Raw genomic sequence first — 18,511 nt, 5'->3', positions numbered from 1 at the left:
GGTTTAAAACAAACAAACTATACCAAGAAATGAAACAAACTCACCTCTGATACAGTGGTTTTTGGCTGCTCATAAGTTAGTATCTCCTTTACAAAGGGTGGATCTGGCACGTTCCGTTGTCCAGCTCAAGATGGCTAACATTTTTTGTTTCCTTTTAAATCTGTAGCTCAGTGGCAACAACCACCTCAGACGACCAAGCCAAAGAAAGTGCGGCCCTCAGCCAGCAGATACGCTGCACTGTGTGACCAAGGACTAGACATCAAAGCAGCTTTCCAGCCTGAAGCAAATCCAGTCCACCTGACAATGCAGTCTGGCTTGGTAGAAAGCGATGACCTGTAGATTCAACCACCACTTCCATCATTTTCTTTCAAAGCAGAAACACTGAAAGCCGTTGCCTTGACCAATGATACTCCTATGTCACTTTATGCAAAGGCAGACACCTTCAAGTACAAAAGATAAACAACAAACACAATAAACATATATTTCTTATTCATTATACCAAATTAGAATAGGTAGATTATTAATGGAATTGTACACATTGCACAACAAATCACATTCACCCGTTCTTTATACCTAAGTTGCTTCAGCTCTTACGAATAACCCTTTTCATAAAGGCCAAAATACATCAGAGTCAGATTTTTCAGATGAGAACACTGTTTATCACTACATGCCTTCATAAGCAGTAAGTAGATGTTACACAACCTTAATGGTGCAAGATGTTTTACTTGAGGCCGTTCGATCACAAAGAAAATCAGAATGTGTGGTTGCTGACAGTTCTAAACCAGCACTGCACTCTGATAGCTACAGTGAACAAGTGCAATATTGTAAGAGTAAACTAGGAAGGGACAAGGAAGAGACACACAAGCAAATGCTGTGTCTCTGCAAACTGCTTTCTAGTCTACAAGGAAAAAAATATCTTGCCTTAAATGCTGTTAGTATGGACAGTTCTGTACAGCAGCATCAACACTGCAGTTTTAAGTTCTCTGTTTTTGATCTTGCCATCCAGAAGGAGGCTTACTTACAAGCACACAGCCAAGATAGGTCAAGCATTAAGTAACTTAACAGCTCAGAGGTAATGAAGAGCTGACATGTTATAACAGTCTCCTCCAGACTACAGCTATTGGTAACTAGATGGGGAAAACATGCTGTCAGTATGACCTCCTGCAGTGGGTTACTGCAGGGGCTGGGAGGCGGACAGGGCAGACTGAAACCCTCTGTGGATTTCCTGAACACAGCCTGTAACCTTGTAATGCTCCCATTCCCAAATTGGAATTTCTGAGGGGAGCTGGAAACTAGGGAGTGTATGTGTGGGATGTTCGACTGTTTAAAGCTTGTGTGATGTGCCTGAGGATTTTAGAAATGTATAGTAAGTGAAAAATGGGTTGAGACTGCAATATGAATTTAAATGACAAGTATACACCACAGAGCTTGCAGATCTGAGGAAGCAGAACATGAAGATGGACAAAACCAACATCAAATTTGTGCCTTTTTTTTCCCTCTTAACTTAGCACATGTCTCTGGTAGATATTTTTTTCCTTCTGTCATTTTCCTGTAGGCTCTTTACTGGGTAGAGTCTGTGCGCTGTAGGTGAAAAGCCTGAAGGCTACATTCAGAAAGCAAGGCAAACCCACCTGAACTGGACCCCACCTAAGTCAGATGTGACTTGGTAGTTTTAAAGTAGAAGCAAATGAATTTCAGAGGAAGGGGAGAGAAGGATAGAAGAATTACTAGGCCTGACAAGGAAAACGAGCATGTGATGGTACGAGCTACAATACTTTGCTATGAAAGGAAAACACTGTATTCCTTATATGAAGCACATATATGGTATCTTCCATTATTTATAATAAAAGTGTTGAAATCTTTTATCTCAGTTCAGTTATTCAGAAGTCCTGTGCTTAGGGGTTTTGTTTTTTTAATTCTGTAACTGTGTACACCATATACTGCATTACTGCTATACGTGTATTGCTTTGTAAGTACACAAAGTTTGTGTTGTGTTTTAGTGACTAATAAACGTTAGCACATACGGTAGTACAATTCTGGTGCAAGATATGACCAGTTTTGGGGATCGTTAATCTAGATTAACGCCATAGTCTGTCATCTGGGAGTAACCGATTCTATTCTAGAAGAAGTATGTCATATCGTTTGCCAAATTCTTCTCAACTGTGACATGCTAATTTTTTGTTTAGCTTCACTAGCATTATTTTGCCACCTTTTATTTGTATTTATAAAACAAATGTATTATCATTACTTTGGATTGTTGTGCTGACATAATGTGGGTTTAACATCAATAAACATTACACAAATAGAAAGTGTTCCTTTGGTAAAGACTATTAACTGTCTCAGTACAAGAAATTTTAAATATTATCAGACCACCAAAAAACTTACCAGAATTTATCAGAACATTCTGGTTGTGACCCAGACTCTTGTTTAAACAAGAGAAATTCTGAGAAACCTTTGCCCAATAAAAGCACTTGAAGATGCCTTTTGCAGTAGGTTAGAAAAGCTGTAGGTCTATTCTGTGTGTCCACAAATTGCAATATGACATCAGTTACAACTAAGGGCACAGTCCCAGTGCAGCTAAATTTGTTTCAGAATAGTCTTCTCACAAGGCAGTATCAAAATGAAAACCATACAAAGTTAAGATTTACTTGTAAAACCCTGAATATTGACTCATTTCCCCTCTTCTTTCTGCGCAAAGGCAGCAAGAAAGATGCAAGAGAGATAATACTTTTTTTTAGGCTTGCATTTCAAGCATTGATCACTACAAACAGAATTCTCTCAGCACTTGAGTGAGTACTGACATTACTGGTGATCCTGCAGCTGAAGTCAGTGGAGCCCTGTCTGCTTACAGTGAATTTGTCTTTGGCCCAGAGACTAAAAAGCTGAGACTGCTCTTGTGAGCTGGTTGAAGATGAAGTCATCATCACATTTTGCCTCTGTATATATGTACAGACACACTTAAGTAGTAAATCACATCTCTAAGCAGCAAAGTTGTTTTTATGAAAACATTCAGCTGTGCTGTTTCTTAGTTACTGGGACTGTTTGGGTTTACAAATTCAGAGATAGAAGCGTGGCACAAGAAAATGACATGCTTTCCAAGCCAGAAATCTGAAATTCTTGGAAGGATCAAAGTAACGTTCACAAGTTTAATCTCGCTCTCCCCCAATTCCAAAGATAGACAGTATGACCTGAAAGTATACTTTATCATTTTATAAGACCAAAAAAAGAAGTCCTAGCTTTGTGCAAGACTTCAAATTATTTAGGAAGCTCATCACTCCAAGCACATTCAGAGCAATGGAGGAGTTAGTGCAACTCCATTCAGGATGATGACAGACACCTCTGTCAAGAGTAGTAACAGTGAGGTGCAAAATTCCACATGCATGAGGGTTTTTCAGCTGGTAGTGTTACTTGACGCACAACACCTTTATCCTGCACCTTCACAACAGCAGCACCCCTTAGTTAATATACACCATCTCATTCCATCACAGCCCACTGGGTGTTGGGGACCAAAACTTACTGTAGTCCAGTTTGAAACCCTAGCATATACCTCATAGCTGCTTTCTATATTGCAATTAGGTTGTATGTAAACACCTTGATTCTCCACATGTGGGCAACTGCATCCTTATCTCTGCAAGAAGCCCAAACAGATTTAATACATAAGCAAGTACTTCATGAGCTCGTATTACCCATCATGTTGTGATGCTGAGGGGATGGCTGCATGTTCTGGCTGTCTGACAGCTGCCAAGCCCCTGTGGTACAGTAGAGAGGGACTAGAGATGCCTGCTCAGTCATGCACGTTGACAGCAGACTGGATTCACAACTCTGGTGTACACGCAGGAGGCAGGATTTGCTGAGATGTAGCTCCATTTCTCCTGAACCGGCTAAAAGAGAAATCCCTCCCCCTGCACAGTTTCTCTGTCTGAACCCAACTCTGAGCATACAAGACACATGAGGCAGATGAGAACACAGCTCCTGCCCCAAGCAATTTACAATCTCTTCCAGCCAGCACACTGTATTCTTTCAAATGTCTTAAAGCTTGGTACTCTAATTCCGAACTAAAGCCACAGTTCGCACCCTTTTACAGAAGCAACTAATACATTAAATAATCTCATCTGCACTGAATCTCTAACAAAATACCATAACATAACATATGGAACATAACACTCTGAGCAAAAAAGCCAGACTCCAAGCAACAGTACCTGTACGCAGTGATTTCAGCAGCTATACGGTGGATGAAGACTAAGGAACTTCAGACAGACACCATCAGGAAGCAGAAATTGCTCTGTAAAACCGCAGTACAACAGGTCAACCCTGGGGAAGGGTCAAGTCTCACAACCACTGTCACTTTCTGGTTCTGCAGTAGCATAAATGGGCCAGAGGCAGCTGCAGAATGAGAAAGGAGAAAAACATAGCACATGGCCACTGCTCAGAATGATTGCACCGCTTACGGCAGGAGCTCAGCAAATCTCATCACACTAAGAGGACTGGCGTGGGCTTTTTTTTGCCTGAGTCGGTTCTGTTTTACACAACAAAACATACCCTCAAGACTTTTTTTTAGCCAGACCACATGTACAAAACTGCAATGTCAAAGACAGGATCTTTCCAAGCTACTGCAAAAGGTGGTGAAAACACCTCGGAACACTTCCCATACAACAGACTACACACCTCACTTTTACTGCAGACTGAGAACTAGTGGATTTTAGGTATGGCATTTACCTGCAACACTTGTCTGACTATCTGTTGCAGTCATTTGTAGAAAGGCCCTGTCTAAAAGAAAACCCTGCACTACTCTCTAGTATAATGCACTACTCTCTAGTATAATGCACTACTCTGGTTTTATTAATGTATTAGCTCACTTCCTTCTACAACACTTCAGAATCAGATTCACTGAACAGTTTTGTAATAAAGCTACAATAAAAGTTTTATTAAATTCTGTATTAACCTCAGCTGTAGAATCTCTGACTAATTACTAATTAATGTTTATTCTATGTATGTTAATGTAGAGTACACAAAAACCTAAAATCAAATGTAATTCTATCATCACAATTGTTAGTAAATCCAGTGATGTCGAACTGTATGTGACTTATGTCATTTCAGGTATGGAACAACAGCAGCTGTCAACAATTTCAGTCGGTAAATTTCCAGAACCACTTTCCACTAGGCAAAAGGCACCACGTTGCCAATAGAAGCAAGGATTTAACAGAAAACTTAGCAACCAGCTTTGCAAAAATGTGTAGTAAATTAACCTCACTAATATTTACAGATCAACTGAATATGGCTTCACTGAAGAGCAGAAAGCATAGCGTAAGCTCCACTTGGTGCTGTGAAAATGATGGTGAACTATAAGCTACGGGTGCTCTCTGTTCTATATGCCTTCCAACAAAGAGCTACAAGAACCTGCGGAGAACAGATGCATTTCTGGTCAACTGCTGCAAGAGATGTCTCACCCTCAAAAATCATATGTGCACACTAAATTGCATCTACACAAACCCAGGCAATGTCTATATTGTTTCATAGGGCTGCAGGAAATGTTCAGTAGAAACCTACCAACTACCCAAAAAAACAGGCTAAAAACTCAGACCAACAGCATCAGGAATTGAAGCACTGCAACTTCAAGCTTTTAACAAGTCTTCAACATACAGGCAGAGATTTCTTTACAATACAGCCTCCAACATACATGTGCAACATGTAGTTTCAGTGCATTTGGCATTAGAAGTACTGTGCAGGGTGAAGTGCAAATAAGAATCCATAAAACAAACTGCTTGCCTGCCATGCTTCAGCAGTACCATATAACCAGCTTGCAGCTATTCCTAAACTAATTGTTCCAAAATAACAGCAATTCCAAACCTGCCAACATGCCAGGCCTCCTCAGCAGTGTCAGCCCCACTCTGAGCAAGGGGAGTGACATCCACACAGCTCCTCTGGCTCAGAGTTAGCTCAGTGACCTCTGCTCCCATTCAATGCGCATATGGTAATAGTAAGGTTCAGTAGCTTTTACCTGTATATTGTCTTAACGTGTTTGACATCATCATACCCAAACTGGCAATTTCTTACCAGATCAAGTAGGATTTTGATTTTACAAAACTGGTAACAACAATGCCAGCCATCAATGTTGTATCTACACAGGCACTTCCCTGAAACTATATAGATATACTAACCAACCCATTATCAATGCAGCAATGCCTTAGGATAGACTGCCCTCAGGAGGCCAGAATGAATTCTCTTCATGGAGGTAACACTCGCTCACTCGGCACATGGTAACTCAGCAAAGTTTGTATGCTTGTGTTACCATAAAAGAAAGTCTGCAGAAGCTATCCCTCACAATAGCTCCTACTCAGAGCTGCAATATCTAAAGAACAAACAAGCAAACAAACCAACCCTCACCAACAGTCTGTGTTCTGCTAGAAATTTCTACTGATGATAATCACAGAATCACAGACTGGTTTGGGTTGGAAGGGACCCTAAAGATCATCTGGTTCCAAACCCCCTGTCATGAGCAGGGCCATCTTCCACTAGAACAGCTTGCTCGAGGCCCCATCCAGTCCACGAGTTGCAATATATGCTTCAGAAGCAGGAAAACACTAACACAATGAGTTCACTACAGCAAGTTCTAAACTACACATTTCTTGAGAGATAAGCAGAAGGAAGGCTCCAATGACATATCTAGGAGAAATGAAGCATGAGAGCAGTCCATCATCTTTCCAAACACTGGAAAAAATGCAGAGAAGAGATACAAAACAATAAACTTTCTAGGCCTACAATGTGCTCCAACTGAAGCCCAGAACATGCAAATCCCACTACTTACAAAGTTTAAATTGAATCAAATGTCATCAGGAGAACAATTTTAAGTTTCCTAAGCTGGCAGTGATAAGACAAGGCACATAACTGAGTAAATACCACAACACACAGTCTTATTGCAAGGATTTCACTTCTGAAGCAGGAACCCAACTGAGTTAAAAAACCCAAATCAATAATTCTGGATGAATATAAGAAAGGGAGCTGCTGTACAAGAGGACTGTGTGCTGAATTAAATGACAGCTGCAAAAGCAGCCACCCTCAAAATATGCCTTGGTGTCCTCTCCAGAAATTCTGGGAGATGGTGAAAGGCCACACAGGTACCACTGTGGGGCAGGAGAAAAGATGCGGAATAAAATGTGAACTAAGTTAAAGACCAGACCTGGGTAGAAGCTTTCTTTAAAATGCTCCCAAAGGCAGGTGATGAAGTAAAGTTTCAAAGCATGCCGGAAAACAGCTGTAGGAAGAGGGTATGGATTCTTTAGGAACTGCAGAAACACGGAGTAGTCTAATAGTTCATTCTAAACAACAAGAAGAAAGTAGGAAGATGTATTTAAGAAGAGATTATAGGAATTTTAAGCAAGATCGCAGGTGAAGAAACATCAGATGAGTAAGCGCACATGCTCTCACTTCCACTAGGAATGGAATCACAGGAACTCTGTATGTTTATTAAGAGAGTGGACTGAAGTTTCCCAAGCTCAATTGAGAAACAATGGTAAGCCAGACAAGCACACAGTGCTACTCAGGAGCATGCAAAAAAAAAAAAAACCCTCAAATCATTTCTATGTAACTTGGCTTACATGCTAGCACTGCAGGACCTGTTTGCTTCTAAATCAAGGACAGTGACATAACAAGCATACCAGAAACATGATGGGAGCAAGACAAATAAGCAAGACATTGATACAAAATATATAGGAAAGTCATAATACTAAATATCAACACATTAGCTCATCGGATCAGGTATGGATTTAACTTCCAGGCCCTATAATGCAAACTCTGCTGTCAGACAATATTATTAGCCACACAATTAGGATGATGGCAGTAGCTATGACATTCAAGGTCTGTAAGGCCAGCAGTGTAACCATCATGACAGACAGCACTTACCAGGAGGTTGGATAAATGTCATGCTGAACAGGCTAGGACTGATTTTCTAACATACTTTTTCCCTGCAGCTGATCAGGATCACCCACCTCTGGCTGAGTCAAGATGCTGCTTTCAAAGACTGGCTTTGGGTGGTTCTATTTCTGCAAGAATATTGACCAAGTTTACTAGACTTCCATTCAAAGGAGCATCATAAAATAAGTAAATATGCTAACATGAAACCAAACAGACAAGTCAAAAAACTAAGATGAAATGCTAGATGACAACACTGAGATTGTACACCCTAAGCTTCCATGTGACTTTAAATACATGCACTGAACTGATTTGGTTTTGTGGGGAGAGCGAGGCTGACCTGGATTGAAAGCTACCAGAATTTAAAGGCCAGCCTTTGTAAAACCAGCAGTCCAGCTTTTGCAGTAAAACAGAATCGGTCACTAAATATAAAATTTATAGGCAGATCAGCACATACAGGAACAATCTACAAATGTGCATCCACATCCAAACACTTCCCCACAAACAGGAACCTGCCTAATAAGGCAAGCAGATGATCAAAACAAAAAGTAAAGTGTTCAGGGAAGACCACAGAGGTAAAAAAATCCCCAAACTCTGAACAAAACCTGGAGTTTGGTGCCATGCAGGAACTTGATGAAGGGTTTATCCCTCAGAGCAAAACACACCAGCAGAGTTACAGAGGAAGAGTGACAAATGGCCATGGCAGAGGACTATCATTCCCTAATTCTAAAGGAAACTTTTGGGTTAAAACTGCCTCATTATCAAATGACTAGAAAATGGGAAAAGTGACAGCAAGCTTTTGGGAATTTAGTGGGTGGAATGATCACTTGTTTTTTCAGAAGAGATTGAGGAGGGATGCAGGAATCTACAGACTAGTTGTATTTTTCTGTACTTAGCAAACTGCCAGAAATTGTTCTAAAGCCATAAAAACTGGGTAAACATACTTAGGAAAGTCAGAGTTGCTTTTGCAAAGGCAAGTCACGTTTGATAAATATTTCAGAGTTCTTCTGAAGACTAAAAAGAGATGAGAGTAAGCAGATCTAATACAGCACGCTTAAAATCCTGAAAGGCATCTGACATATTCCCTTGCCAAAACCTATTAAAGATGCAGTGCTGTGAAGAAGAAGGAGCTGTTGTATCAGTAAATTGTTTAAAGATAGAAAAGAAAGGGTGTGAATCGGCATTCTTTCCTAAGGACATGGACTTCCAACAGACCACCACAAGCACCTATGCTGGGGCTAGCAAAGTACAATCTATTCATAAGGGTTCTGAGACAGCAATTTCTGAAGCCCACAGTGCATTTCAGTAGCAGGAAGTTACACAAAGTAATAAGGGGATGAAGGAATAAATAAAAGAATTGCAGAACTGAGGAAATTGGTGTTTAACAGCAGCAGACTAAATTCACTGTAGATAAATGAGAACAATTCACACTGGGGAAATACAAAAAATCAGAACTAAATACATAGGTAAGGAAACAGACTCCAAGCTGACCACTAATCATTCAGGACTGAGTTACTATCCTTATATAGCTTCTGAAAACATAAGTGTAAAGGTTAGGAAAAGGCAAAACAATTTAGCATTATTTTTGGAAGCAATATAAAACAAAACATAGAACAACCTATGGTTTGTTGGTTTGTTTTTTTTTAATAAATTCAGGTTTTAATCGCACATATGAACTAAAAACGTCATTGCAAATAACTTATTTAACGTTCCCTTACTCAACAAAACAGGGGATAACAACAATGAGGGTCAGAACTCACTACGAGGAAATTATTTCCTGTTTCTTACCTTTGGCTTCCAGTCAAGACGTGTCACACAGGTTTTGCTTACAACATACTAAGGATGGGTATGGGCAGCAGCCAAGTTACTGACATATTATCATTCAACTAGTAAAAACAGGAGTACCAGCTGTCTTTCCCCACCTTTTTCTGAAGGCACTTTCAGTGCCTTTCGAAAAGAATTCATCTATTGTCTGACCAATTCTTTCTTTTAAAGAGAAATATAATTGGCAATTATATTCTTGGTGCAAAGACAGCTTTGCGGCAGCAAATAACATCAGCAACAAATACCACCTCTCTACAAAGAGTTAAAGTTGCTGGAAGGACTACCTTAGTGATATTTTATATTCCAAAGTAGTGACACTGTAAAACTGTAAAATCCCCTGAAAACACAACCATTCCTTACACTATTTTGCAATACATACCTGTGAGAAGCTTGAACATGCACTGCTTTCTGGCCCAAAGACAAGATTTCTAGCTGCACAAAGGAAGAAAATCTCAGACTTAAATAGACACAAAGTTATCATCAATGAGATCTCTTCTTTCTGTACTTTGGTTTGTGCTAAGATGGGAAGCAATTTCAAAAGCTGAATCAACATCTGGATCATCACACAATGAACACTGGAGCTAAAAAGTGAAGGTCCTAAACCACATTTCCAGTTTTCTTCAGAGATGATAAAAGCATCCATTATCAAAAATTACTTGATCTCAATAGAAAAGCCTGAGGTCAAATTTTTGGTAGTTTTTCAGGAACAGAGAAACAGGATCATTTACAGCTGAATAATTACTCTGCTTCAAAAGCTGTTTCGAATAAAATAAATGACTATTTTATTGACTATACATACATATTAAAAAGCATCAACACAACAGTTGAGCTGAGTATTCAGGAAGATATACAGCAAGACACCTTGACTCCACGCTTTGGAAGTGATATGTGTTTTTGAAACATCTGAGTCACTGAAAATTCTTTTGTGCAGCAAGGTCTGCACCTGTATTGCTCACACCAGTGCATGTGCAGATCAAACTCAGAATATTACAGGAATCAGCAACTCCAATAACCAAGCAACAGTCCTTCAACATATACACACACACAAGTGCTACTGGACTGAGCGCTGTACATACATTCAAGAAAGGAACTGAGCAGGTTTTGTCTTTATAAAAACATATTACATATAATTAAATGTCCTAAAGTCAATTCAGGTATGCTTAAGAACCAGAAGCTCACAGCTCTGTAGTGTCAGCTAGAAGCAAACAAAAACCCAAAGGAAACTTTGTAGGAACTAGCTGAAAAGAATAAAAAAATATGCCATTTACAATCTTTGCCCTACATGAAAAACTTGATGCAATCATATGTGCCAACCAATAAACATGCCTCCACTTTATTAACTTTAGTGTAACATGATCATTTGAATAAAATCTCCATTTTATCCCAAATTCAGAACATGACTTCATGAAAATATAGTGCTTTAAAAAAAGTAGCAGCAGGTTACTTAAAACTATCGCCATAGTAAAACCAGATCTTTTTCAAATTGTTACATACACAATCGCCTTGTGAAATCACAGCCTTGTCCTCACGGAACTTTCTTTCCAGGCTCTCTCCTTTTACTGCACACACAGACTTCATAATACCAAATGAACTCTTTCAGATAGCTGAATATACACGCCAGACTTTAATACTGCTGAATTTCTCTTCCGGCTAAGTAATGTCAAGTCAATTACATACATCAATCTTCAAATAATTTTCACCCCTCTCCCTTTAATCAGTATATATTCATATATTACCAAAGTCAGTACTTATTGAAGGTAGAATTTAAGTCATAAGCTGCAAGCCCCCATCTACAACTAGAATACTCCCTGTAACATAAGGGGTCTCTAGAAGAAAGACAACAGCTTCTGCAACTTCACGAGGCTCTCCAAATCTTCCAAGGAGAATTGCTTGCTTCAACTGATCTTCTTCCAAATGAGCAGTCATCTCTGTGTGAATAAAGCCTACGAGAGGAGAGATATTTGAAGAGTTACCTAACCTTCAACTAAAATTTTTTAGTGAATTTTCCCCAGAATACTCAAAAGTGAAATCTATAACGAGGATTCAGCACCAGCTACCATTCTTCAAAGTCAATCCACATCATTTTATGGCTAAGACCAGTTTTTTACTTATTAAAATGTTTTCTGGTTTTGGGAGCACTGATGTAATAATCAAAAGACACAGATCTATAAAAGTCTTTTGGGTTTTGGGTTTTTTTGTTTGTTTACAAATGGGTAACTAAAATTGGGTCCCAAGCCCATATTTAGTATCACTTTTCTGAAAGATAAAATACACTCATTTCACCAAAACATTCTCAATAAAAACACTAGTATGGAATCTCTGGGAAAAAAAAAAAAAGGCCCTACAGCTTGCAAGCATTTGTTACATTTTAGAACTCACAACAGCATTTGAATAATTTTTATTATAGCACTCATTCGAAGAATATTTCTTGGCATTTTTAAATAACATTTCTGTCCTTTAAATTTTCAGTTACCTGACATTCAGTTTTCTGTCTGCTGCACTTCTCTTCATGTAAGCTGCAGCTACATAAACAGCTGATTTTACCTGCTTTCTAGCTGCCACCAAGGTAAAGTCTCCATTTTGCTTTCCACTGCACAACTCTGCCCCTTTATGATGGCTCTGGACCCTTCAGTGAGCTGCTCAACTCACTAAACAACAGAGTATTTTTCCTGCCTAGTACACAAGCTGACCTGGTTTATGCAGCAGTCTGAAAGGCATCAGAGGTAGGACAAGGCAAGCAGCAGAATACACAGCTGTGAGTGGAAAAAGTCAGAAAAGGCAGAAAAGGTGTTTCCTTATTGGTGGCAGTTTGCTTTGACTAGGTCATCTCGTGAAACCACAGCCTTGTCCCTACAGAACTTTCTTTCCAGGCTCTCTCCTTTCACTACAGGGGGAGACAGGGATCCTTTCCTGCTGGCTTCTCATGGTCTTTCATGTTTCTCTAATAACATATAAGCACTCTCTAGCAGGAGATGAAGGCAGTCGTCTATAATTAGTTCTAATCCTTCCATTGGTGAGGACAGCAGGTTTTGAAGAAGGAACAAAGAAAAAAGAAAAGACATTTATTGTGTAATAATGGTAGAGGAACAGGTAGACACTCTTGAGATTTCTCAGTGTTCCCTTAAAAAGACTGAGGGTTTTGTAAAAAAATGAATTATACTTTAAACTTATAAAAATACATTAAAAACATTTATTTTCAAAAGTTGATAAAAAAAATACCAATTTGCCTTAAGTTACTTTCAGAGTACAGCAAATATCGAGCAGTCTTGATGTAAGGAAACAGTCAAGGATGAAGGTAGGAATCCTCAAAAACTTACCTGGAGCGACCACATTGACTCGAATTTGCTTTTTCGCTACTTCTTTAGCAAGGGATCGTGAAAATCCAACTAATCCTGCTTTGGTAGCACTATATACACTTTGACCAGAGTTGCCTTTAAGTCCCACAACACTGCCTAGAAATAAACATCAAAGAGAAGATTAAATGACTAATTTGAAATCTCATACTAGCTTCATCATTTTAGTTTTATATTTGGAATGGAAAATGAGATTACAATAAAAGGAATTAAAAGTACACTACTAAATGTACTTTATAGCCTGCTGCTGGGATAAGCAAATCCCTCAATTATCTGTGATTTTTGTGGAATCCATATATCTTATGCTGACAAACAGGCACCAGGAGAGGAAGATGGAATGCATCCTAAAAAATACCCTTGCACAGGACAAAAAAAAACAAAACAGAAAGAAACCAACTGTACCTATTTGACTCTTAGTTACTGACTAGCAACTGATAGATTTAACTACCAAAAGGGATGATAAAGAATGGTAACATTTTTTCATTCAATAAAATGTAATCTCTGAGGCATTTATTACTGAAACAAGATGGTTTTACATTTAGAAGTTGCTGAAATTACACAAAATAAGCATTCATAATGAAATGCTAAATACAGAATGTCTAATTACAAAGAAGTCAATTGCAACAAGTGGCATTTCAATATGTTACACATGCTAAGCTTTCCTAGAAAACTAGTTCATAGAATTCCACTCAGATAAAGAACTTACCTATATTGACAATAGCACCTCCCTGTTGCTGAATCATGCTTTTTACAGCAGTTTTGCATGTCAACATTGTTCCCAAAAGGTTAGTGTGAATCTGGGCTACCATATCTTCAGTCTTGGTTCTCAGTAACAAACCATCCCTGACAAACAGACAAAAGAAACCCAGAAAGAACTCACTGTGCAACCCCAATGATCACATTTACTCATAATAAAATATGACTGATGAACGGAGTATCAATGGGGAGTTATATAGTTCTATACATTCTAGCATTCAAAATTGTGACACTGAAAGAAAAAAGCTAGCTGTGCTTCTGGTAACAAAGCCTCCTTTGTGGAGAGGTATCAAACATTGTTTTGGATTATCTCAGGGGGAAGAAAGAAGAATCGAGGGGGAACTCAAACTCAGAATGCAGGAACTACAGTGAAACTTGTATCTTAGATGTCATTACTGTCATAAGGAACAAAACATCAGTGAGCACTTCATGCTGTTTTCAGATGTACTCATTAACAAAAAAGTACATGTAAAGGCCCTTAGCACTTTACAATAAAAAGCTGTCATCTAGAGTTACGTATAATCTTGTAACAAGTAACTAACCTGTTGATCCCAGCTGCATTAACCAAGTAGTTAACAGGACCTAAATTCCTCTGCATCTCCTCAAAAGCATTTTGGACTTCTTGTTCACTGGATACATCACACTTAATTGCCAGATGCCCTGCTATATTCAAATAAAGGCACATCATAATAATAGCGCAAGATGGTACGTTGCTCCTAAACTTCTTCCTTCAGAACTTATCAACTCAATTGCAAAAACAGATGTTGACCTAGTTATAACTTGAGGAACCTATTTAATCTCCACAGAACTAAATACAGACAATTTTTAAGTATTTATTAGTTATGTGACAATTCCTTGTTTTAAACTTTTGGCCTTCTGAAATTAGAAGCTCAGCATGAGCAGACTGGTCTCAATTCTGGCTTGGTCAGCAGCCAAGGATGACTCAATTCATATCACCTCCCTGTTGTGGCCTTGAAACAATTCCTTTCATCTTATTATTTCAATATTGCGGATAGAACAGGCAACATACTTCACTTTCCCATGAACATTGCGAAAACAAAATTGTACAGCTTTTCTTCCAAATTCCTCAGCCTTTATTTCCCTTTTCCTATCATTAAATGATGAGGTTTATTTAATGACTCATGACTTTTACAACTTACCCAAGCACCGAACAATGAATAAATAACTGCAAAGCGGTAGCACACGTACCACCAAGACTCCGTGCAGTGGCTTGGGCTACTTCCAGATTTCGACCAATAATCGCCAGGTGGCAGCCTTTCTGTGCCAGTAATTCTGCGACAGCTTTTCCTATTCCCCGGGATCCTCCAAAAATGGCGCAAACCTTTCCCATCTGCAAAAATAATTCACAAATTATTCATTTATTGCAAATAAACCATGAATTCCAGGTCAGTATAGCAAGAGAATAACCACTGCTCTTGTCAACTTTACGGTCTTTACTAGTTTGTAGCACTCTGTAATGTCAGATTATAGAATTACTGATGTGTTAATTTCTATTCACCAGAAAATAAATACTCGAACTAAACAGGACACCACTTCTACAAAATGCAATTTAATTCTTAATGATTTATGAACTACTAACAAAATTATGTGTGCAATCTACTATTTCAATAGAACAGAATGGTTTGTGCTGGAGGGGTCCTTAAAGATCATCTAGTTTCAAACCCCCTTCCATGAGCAGGGACACCAATACTAGTATTGTGGTAATTTAACAGGTTGATGAAATATATGATTTATATATTCAAAGGCCTAATGTATCATTCAGCAGTTTATTCAAAGCCCCGTAGAAGTTGTAATTGTATTGTTCTTGCAAACATTATTACTGTACTAAAGTCATTTAGCCTCAATGTCTCATTCCACCGTAAGTATCTGTGCTGGACATCCACACTACAAACATTACAGAGCATGACTTGATACTACTGTATTTACACAAATTTACACAATATTGTATTATTTAATAGTAAGTTACACTACATAATACTATGTTTTACCACTAGCCCTAGTTGGGTTTTTTTTCTGCCTTTGAAGAAAAAATAGAAAAAAAAAAAGCTTTTTGAAATGTGAAAGGATTCTGAAGTACCTCACTTAGATGTTTAGGAAAGAGTGCAAGAAAAAAGTACTTCTGTAGAATGATCTTTTACTCTGCAACCAATAGAAACCAATCAGCTGTTCTGGGATTTCCTGAGGAGCCAGAGGCAAAATCCAAGCACCAGTAATGTCTCTCTTTTCCATACATTTGAATAAATCCTTTTTTAACCCAATTATTTTTTGTCTCCATAACATCCTCAGGCAATGAGTTTCATTATTTGTGGAAAAGTACTTCATTTTGTTCTTAATTAACTGATTGGATAATATTATGCATTTCTTGTATCTTCCCCTTACTGTCCATAACGTAAAAGGCAACTCTTCTGCATTATATCCTCCCCTCATGTCCTTCTTCAGGTCTATTTAGTTACTCCTTTGCATATGGAAGCCATTCTGTACCTCACTAAAGACTGTCCAAGTTCTTAATCCTGCCAACCTACCCGTTGCCTTAATTAGGCTTATTATACCCTTTCTGATATGTGATAACCAGCAAAGCACAGAGTGTTAAGCATACAAGGACACCATCAGCTCATGCAATGACATAATGATTTTGGTCTTCTGTGACAGGACCTGAAAAGTCCTTTTCTGTAACGATGCACACGTTTGTCTGCTTCCACTGGCAAACTGAAATCTCCTTCCTAAGAGCAGGAAGAGGATTAAATACCTCAGGTGGTGGCCCTGACAGAACACATACAAAAAGATATCCTGTGTGAAGACAGTTCCTTTGTGACAAAAATGGGCATCACTGCCTCAGCAGAAAGGCCAGTTTTCTGGCTTGTCTGTGCTAGGTAGCTAAACTGCAAGAGATGAATCAAGAGGGCTTGCACCCCTGTAACTACAGCTCCTACTGCCTTAGCAGACTAAAGGCACAACCAACCAACCTATGTTTCATTGACAGTTTCTTTTCTTAGAAACAACGTCTCAGTCTGCCTTCTCCATCCCAACCCAGCTCTTCTTTTCCAGAACTGCCACAACGGCTCTAGGAAGCTCTTGCCTACTCATTGAGCAAAGCTGTACTAAGATTTCCTCCTTCACATTTTGTTCTTACCAGCACTGCCCACACCTACTCTCTTATTTTCATTTGAAACATGGAATAACATAAATTAGGAAGGATCTCTGTAAGTCATCTTGTCTAACTCCTCCACCCACAACCAATGTCAAGTTAACCAGCTTATGCTGTTTATAAATGCTGACAGACCTAAATATGTATTTCCTGGATAATTCTGAACATGCTCAGCTACACGGGACCCAAAAAGCTGCCTGTGGGAAGGAGGCTTCTTTAAAACCTGTCATTCTACACTTCCTGGTCCCTTTGAGGAGGGAAAAAACCTTATGGACTCTATTCTCATAAAGGACAGTGAAAGCCCCTTGTGCATGAACCACGTATGTACAGGGAGAGCATAACGCCTGCTTCCAACACTGTGTTTTTATGCACTGAGGAGCCATACAGGTTCTTTGGAGCTGTGACTTGGAAGAAACAAGCTGCACTCACAGTAACGACCCTATATTCCTCGGTCAAAGAAAGGTGGAGAAAATCAAGTATCCTTTGAGCACCACGCTCTTCCAGATCGCCTTACAGCGCACACAAAAGCCTGTACCACCTTTGTCTTCTTCGGCCCTTTCCTTCCACACCACTTTGACCCGTGCATGGCCGCCCGGCCGCCCGGCCGCCCACCCTTGCGCGCCCTCCGCTGCCCCTGGAGGACACCGCCGCAGCCACGACACCCTCACGGAGCCCTCCCTTCCTCCTGCCCCCATCTCCTCCGCTCACACCAACCTCCTCCGCCCTGGGGCCTCACTCCTGGCCCTCCCCGACCGAAGCCCCTCCCGCCTGAGCGCCACCGTCCACCACTGCGTCTGCGCGGCTCCGGCTCCCGCTGCCGCTCCCGGCGCGTTTTGGCGCTCGGGCTCAGGGCGGAGCGCGGCCGCCCGCCCGCCGCGGTGCACGCCGGGACACGTAGTCAGTGCGCGGCGCCGTTGCCACGGTGGCATGGCGGCGGGGGGGTGTCCGCCTCCCGTCCCTCGCGAAACTGCCTGCCGTCCCCGCGGTCGGGAAGGTGGCTGAGGGAAAAACGGCTTTAGGCGTGTTTCAGTTTACAGCCTGGGTTCTGAGCGGCTTTGTGTTTGCATTCTGCCCCCTTTCCGGCTCGGTGCTGAGCTCAGCACAGGCGGCACAAGTGTACGGAATGGTGTAAAGAAAGCACCTGTTTGCAGAAGCTGCTACTGCGCGTAGCTGCTGGGGAGGGAGCCCGGAGATGCTGGCCCCCATCCTGCATCCTCTGAGGAGCATCCTCACTCCATAGGGCATGCTGGTCTTGCACTCTGGAGAGGGAGACACAGGCAGGGCCACTGCCATGGCTTTGGCCTTGTGTGCACCTCCCTTCTCACAGCTCACAGGGACAAGGCCTTAGGCTTTCATTTTACCCTTAGATGAGACATTAGGAATAAATTCTTCCCTGTGAGGGTGCTGGGGCCCTGGCACAGGTTGCCCAGAGAAGCTGTGGCTGCCCCATTCCTGGCAGTGTTCAAGGCTGTGTTGGACGTGGCTCGGAACAATCTGGTCTAGT

General features: G+C 40.3%; 2 protein-coding genes across 10 annotated transcripts in view; one reads left to right on the top strand and one right to left on the bottom strand.

Moving 5' to 3' along the window:
* PALLD (palladin, cytoskeletal associated protein) overlaps window positions 1-2,312 on the top strand; it is a 191,154-nt gene extending 188,842 nt beyond the window's left edge. For 5 of the 8 annotated variants that reach the window (XM_031045797.2, XM_005145509.4, XM_031045800.2 and 2 more), the window contains one exon: window positions 167-2,312. In XM_031045797.2, the coding sequence (XP_030901657.1) occupies window positions 167-339 (173 nt within the window). In that variant the 3' untranslated portion in view covers window positions 340-2,312. The remainder of the gene's footprint in view (window positions 1-166) is intronic. The other 3 variants (XM_031045802.2, XM_031045804.2, XM_031045803.2) reach the window with 1 other exon arrangement.
* An 8,205-nt stretch (window positions 2,313-10,517) lies between these two features.
* On the bottom strand, window positions 10,518-17,822 carry CBR4 (carbonyl reductase 4). Of its 2 annotated transcripts, none has more exons than XM_005145510.3 (6): window positions 17,722-17,822; window positions 15,051-15,192; window positions 14,384-14,504; window positions 13,792-13,928; window positions 13,050-13,184; window positions 10,518-11,675 (listed from the first exon to the last, which is right to left on the bottom strand). In XM_005145510.3, exons 2-6 carry the CDS (start codon window positions 15,190-15,192, stop codon window positions 11,497-11,499), a joined length of 714 nt encoding a protein of 237 aa, XP_005145567.1. In that variant the 5' UTR covers window positions 17,722-17,822; the 3' UTR covers window positions 10,518-11,496. The 2 variants fall into 2 exon arrangements, with proteins under 2 accessions (XP_005145567.1, XP_030901648.1); XM_031045788.2 differs by having other exon boundaries at window positions 14,384-14,501.
* Between the last annotated feature and the right edge of the window lie 689 nt (window positions 17,823-18,511).

Source organism: Melopsittacus undulatus, chromosome 7, assembly GCF_012275295.1.
Source record: "Melopsittacus undulatus isolate bMelUnd1 chromosome 7, bMelUnd1.mat.Z, whole genome shotgun sequence".
Lineage (NCBI taxonomy): Eukaryota > Metazoa > Chordata > Aves > Psittaciformes > Psittaculidae > Melopsittacus > Melopsittacus undulatus.
This window is presented reverse-complemented; position numbering and strand designations above follow the sequence as displayed.

Bases quoted from the DNA above. Each gene is read 5' to 3' on its own strand.
- CBR4 (XM_005145510.3), bottom strand. From the start codon at position 15,192: ATGGGAAAGGTTTGCGCCATTTTTGGAGGATCCCGGGGAATAGGAAAA. The intron at 14,505-15,050 runs GTACGTGTGCTA...ATTTGAATATAG, and splicing joins CACTGCACGGAGTCTTGGTG to CAGGGCATCTGGCAATTAAG. The intron at 11,676-13,049 runs GTAAGTTTTTGA...CTCCTCTCGTAG, and splicing joins AGTCAATGTGGTCGCTCCAG to GCTTTATTCACACAGAGATG.